Source organism: Acanthisitta chloris, unplaced genomic scaffold, assembly GCF_000695815.1.
Source record: "Acanthisitta chloris isolate BGI_N310 unplaced genomic scaffold, ASM69581v1 scaffold45857, whole genome shotgun sequence".
Classification (NCBI taxonomy): Eukaryota; Metazoa; Chordata; class Aves; order Passeriformes; family Acanthisittidae; genus Acanthisitta; species Acanthisitta chloris.
The window spans coordinates 1,838-7,224 of record NW_008684041.1 but is presented as its reverse complement, the minus strand read 5'-3'; the positions used below and the strand labels follow the sequence as shown (position 1 = coordinate 7,224).

General features: G+C 37.9%; 1 protein-coding gene across 1 annotated transcript; it reads left to right on the top strand.

Moving 5' to 3' along the window:
• Positions 1-2,078: 2,078 nt before the first annotated feature.
• FGF20 (fibroblast growth factor 20) lies at positions 2,079-3,578 on the top strand (the record flags this gene model as incomplete). The annotated part of the gene is made up of 2 exons (XM_009079140.1): positions 2,079-2,182; positions 3,333-3,578. Coding segments are annotated over 2 exons (350 nt in total), but the record flags the coding sequence as incomplete, so codon positions are not given.
• Between the last annotated feature and the right edge of the window lie 1,809 nt (positions 3,579-5,387).

Below are 5,387 nucleotides of genomic sequence, written 5' to 3'. Positions count from 1 at the left end.
GGAGGTGTGATGCTCGGGCAGGTGGCCGAGCCCGCGGTACCGGCTCAGCGTGGGGTCTGCACCGGCAGGGTGTGAGGGAGGGCTGAGCGTCCCCGGGACACTGGAGACAGGCGAGTGCTCGCGTTCAGCCCGGACCGCGGGGCCGGAGGGACACGCGTGTGGGCGGTTTTAGTGGCGAAGGTTGGCAGTCAGACCGAGCCTTTTTGGATTTGCTGTTGGTGTCGGAGCTTCTTGAGTCTTTGTAGAACAGATCAGGGGCTCGGGCACGCTGATCCCTAGACTGCTTTGGTTTGAAGGACGGAAAACTGAGGCAGAGGAGCCTTAAACACCTCTTTGCTCAAATGCTTAAAATGCTTCCAGTCAGCCCTCTGTGTCAATAAACCCAAAGGAAGTGAAGACAACCACAAAATGCAAATATTTCCTGTGATAGAAGAGTAAATTCTTGGTAGTTGTAGGAGCTGGACATCTGAACAAACCTGTTATCAACTGCATGTGACTTTCGGTGTGTGTTGATTTTACAGTTGTAAAAGGATGATAAAAGACTTTCCTATCATCCCCTCCATAGTCAAAACAACCTACTGAAATGGCTCTTAATTGCTTTTATAACACATGGATGTTTTAAAAAGTAAAAGAGCAGTAGCCAAAGAGTTCTTCTCAGAATGAAGATTTCCTGCAGCATGTAAACATGAAATAAATCTTTGCTTTAAAAGGAAAAAGAAGTTAGCCCCAGATCTAACGTTTACAGGACCTTTTAGAAATGTACTTCCTTTATTCTACCACTATTCTTGGCATGCTTGTCTGATGTGGTTGCTTTGTAAGTTGTATCACCTGCTTATTACAGTCTTGGAAAAGGGTGGCTTTGAAAGTGATATCAGAAAGATAAAATGCTTCCACCCCTTTTATGGTACATTCTGCTTTAGGACCTGGAAAACTAGGATGATTTAGGTGTGCCAGAGTTTTTAATGCTAACTCTTTGTAAAGGATTTATTTTCTTTGCTACTTGTCAATAGAACTAAGAAACTTGCCAAAGCTGAATTAAAATTCAAAACATTTTAAATTATTGTATAGTCCTGACAGTCCATCTGTCTAAGAGTGAAAACGGTCATGAAAGCATAAATAGCAAGCGGACAAAAAAAATCATAATCAAATGCACTGTTTAAAGCAACTTAGATTCAGATGTTTTCTTTGAATACTTTGTGGTTTTGCTGCTGAACTGCAAAATCTTAGGTATGATTCTAGCACAGCTTCTTTTTGAGGCTTTGTTTACATTGTTAACAACTTCCAAAAGCCAGTTCACACGTTTCCTTTCTTTCATGTTTTGTATGTACTGTAATCTCTGCATATCAATTGGTTAAATATGTTGGCTTACCCTTGCCAAATTCAAGCTTCAAATAGTGCCTCATCCCTTGAATACTGTATTTTATTAATATAGATTTCATTTTTGGGCAAGTGTAATGTAAATAATGCTGTAATCTAAACAGTAGCAAAAAAGCAGCTTATTTCATGTACTTAAAGCCTGCACTGAAGACAGCAAGTTGTGTCAAGAGGTGTGGGCCGATATGCTAGATAAGAGTCTGGCAAATACTGGGGTTTTTTTTCCTGTGGGTAGATTCTGTTGTATAAAATTCCCATCTGTACTTTGATTTCCATCCAAATGATCTAATAATGGATGTATTTTTTATGATAATTCTACAGAAGTAGTGAAGTAGATATTCAGGTAGTTCAAACCTATCTTCCAATGTTTGAGGAGGCAGTTTAGCAAATAATCATTGTAGTCTGCAATCGCATAGTACTGAAGGCTTTAGCCTCAGTGCTGAATAAAATCCTTTCCTAGTCAACATTTTAAAAAGTTTCTTAAATGGTGTAGGATTCATGTTCCTAGATGAGGCTTCTCAGACTGCTTTCCTGTGAATGTTGTGCACATTTCTGTAGAGCATTTGAAATTTCAGAGAAATTGGGTCACATTTCTTATAATACATACATTTTCTAATTGTTTTAATCTGTGTTGTTGGATGCTGCGTATTGTATTGTGCGCTTAAATGTTGAATTAAAGAAATCTTTTTTTTTTTCTTCTTCAGGTATCCTTGAATTCATCAGTGTGGCAGTGGGATTGGTTAGTATTAGAGGTGTGGACAGTGGCCTTTACCTTGGAATGAATGAGAAGGGAGAACTCTATGGCTCTGTAAGTATCACTTTCATGTCAGTTCCTACATGTTGAGTTTTGATTCACTTCTTAACTCTATGCAAGTAGCTAGCTGAAGTAATCTCAGCTTTCAAAACACTAACATCTTTTCCTGTTGAAATGCGTAATACGTTTTTTAAGTATACAGTAGAGCCTTGGATACTAAAGATTCAATAGGAAAAGTTCCCCTGTCCTAGATGAAGAGAATGGAAAAGTAATATTCCTCTTAAATAATGACAAAAGTAGATAAATTAAACCAGCTATGTGAACAGCATTTGTTATGTTACATGCTATCTAATTTTATTTTACCAATTCTGCAAATGTATCACAGTGCATGCAATATTATCAAGAACATCAAATGCAACCGGAAAAAAATTAAAAGGATAGTTATAGAACAAATAAACAACAATTAATATAATATCTGACATACTTCTATATATAGCCTAATGCTCTTTTTAAATCAGCATGAGGTACTTCCAGGTACCAACTTTTCAACATGAAACCAATCTCTCAAATGCTGGGGAAAAGAGGATAAAACCATATGTCACAAATAAATACCACTGTTGTTTGAAAAATCTGAATGGTGCAAGAGTACTGACAATACCTGTAGATCCTGACTGGAATATTGGTGTTTAGAATGAAAATAGGCTTGTACTGATTACAGTTGATGTCTCTTAAAACATCCTGAGAAAAAATATTCTGTCTCTCCACTTTCTTTGGTTGTGGTTATTCCCATTTAAAATGTGAGAAGGGATGTACACCACAAAGGACATAGGGAAATACCTTCCTGATCTGTTATGTTGCACCTGAGTCCCTCCAGCAAGTCTCATTTCTAGAATAGTAGATACCTTAAGACAGAACTTTACATAATACAGTCTCTGTAAGACAGATGAATTTTAAATCATAAGTAAGTAATGCTTTCTTAGAGTGAGTGTTATCTAATTCATGTTAAAACCCAAAATTGTGTATGTACAGATCCAGGTGTCCAAACTCAGAGCTACATATTCTTGGGTTTGGTTTGTTGATGTGTAAATGAACAGTAAGGCTGCACAAAGCCTAATGCATTTTGTTTATTTTTATTGTATTTTTGTCATGTCTTCAGATATCTAGTGACAGCTTAACTTATTTTCTTTGCTGTTACATTCTATAGGAGAAACTAACTTCTGAATGCATCTTCAGGGAACAGTTTGAGGAAAACTGGTACAACACTTACTCGTCCAACGTGTACAAACATGGAGATTCGGGGCGGCGATACTTCGTAGCGCTGAACAAAGATGGTACTCCCAGAGATGGGGCAAGGTCCAAAAGACACCAGAAATTCACACATTTCTTGCCCCGGCCTGTGGATCCTGAAAAAGTTCCAGACCTGTACAAAGATGTGTTAGGATACAGCTGAAGAAGGAGGCAGCTTTGGAAAAACCCCAAACTAGAGCCGTTGCCTCAGCTTTTGTGGTAATGCCAGCATGAGGAACCTGCAGATGTCTGGTATGCTGGATGTGAAGAAGCTCCTTTGTGAAAGGCAAGCCTCTGTTTTTTAACCTCTGGATTTAGGAGACAAGGCCTTAAAGCTGAGAGTGGACCAGCCTCCTTCAAACTTGCTGAACTGTGTGGTAGCCAGTAACCAGAGGGAAGCTGGAGTGTGACTTTTTTAAAAAATAGCAAACTCTTGGCCGTTTTGTCTGGATTACCTTGGTCCGTAGATTAGCAAAGAGCAAATGAGACATCAGCTGGAAGAAACAAAAAGAAAAGGACTGTACAAGAGTAATAAATCCTGAGAACTGTATATGAAGTTTTAATGGCTCCACTTAAGTGGTGAATGTTAGATGTCAATCGTCATAGTCAGACCTGGAACATTTCTTCAGGATGGACTTATTTATACATCTCCAAATAGCATATATTTATTTTATAAATTTATTTATTAAAGAGTTTATTTTTTTCTGGGATATGAAGAGAATACAAGCCCCTAACCCCAATGAGAAATCATTTACAGTGCCAGTATTTACTCTGAGTAGTGTCATGAAACAGAAATGACATTACATTGCAATGCATCCAAAACCTGAACATTCATGTTTCATTGTTTATCAGTTACAAATGAGTTTATATTCTATGCACATACCATTGCCTTGTAATTGTCCTTATTTGGAAAAGAATGTTTAATTTTAAAATTTTTTTTTACTTACGTGTGTGCCTTACAGACCTGTATCAAATTCAAATGCACATTTTAAAAGGGAATTAAAATTTATTTCACTTACTTGGTTTACTGTTATTTTTAAATTGAGAATCTCATGGCACACTATGTGTAATGTTTCAAACTTGCAACAATTGTGTATTGCAGTTCCCTTGAAAGAAAAGGCAGTCTTAGCTCTTGAAATCTTGATTCAAATCAGAAGATGCTTGGTGGTCTTTTGCCAAAGAGTTCCTGCTGTCTTTACTAACACACAAATCGCTATTCCTTGTATCAATTAAAATTTTTGCGTAGAATTGCCTCATTCCCATTTTAGATGTAGACCAGTAATCCTTGAATAAAATGTAATGGAGCAGGGACAGTGGTGATGAATGACTGTACAAAACCTCCAGAGCATTGAAAAGCTGTCACAGCCTCCTTTGTAGTTCTGGTGTATTGCTACTGAGGAAATATATTGAGTTTTCCTATGTCATTTTACTTGCAGCGTTTACGTGCTGTCTGCTGTGTTTGTCCATCGTGATCTTCAGATGCAGTTATGTATTTTTAGTTTGAAAGGTGGATGCAAAAGCAAAACCTCAAAATAGCTATTTCATATATTATTAGACTAGCAGTTTTAGTTGTCTGTTGTTGGGTTTTTTGTGTGTGATTTTTCACTCCCACTTCAGAAAGCCCAACAAGATGGAGACGTTTGTTCTGTTTAACCACTGGAATTAATTACCTAGTTTACCACTCATTACATTTTGCATAACTCTATCAATCTGTAAGCTGTGGGCTGCTCTAATACTGTGAAGAGAGTAAGCCGAAAGAGGTGACATTGTTCAAGGTTCAGAGGAAATCTCTGAAGGCAGAGAAAATGCCACATCTTGAACTAAATCCATGCATGATTGGCTGCCCTATTTCTGCCTTTCCTTTTTTCTTTCCAGGGTAGAACAATTCAAGACAGTTAATGGAGTTTGTGTAGCAGGTGCAGTTCTGCTTTCTGCTTCCCACAGATTCTCCTAGTAGCTGTAAAACTTGGCC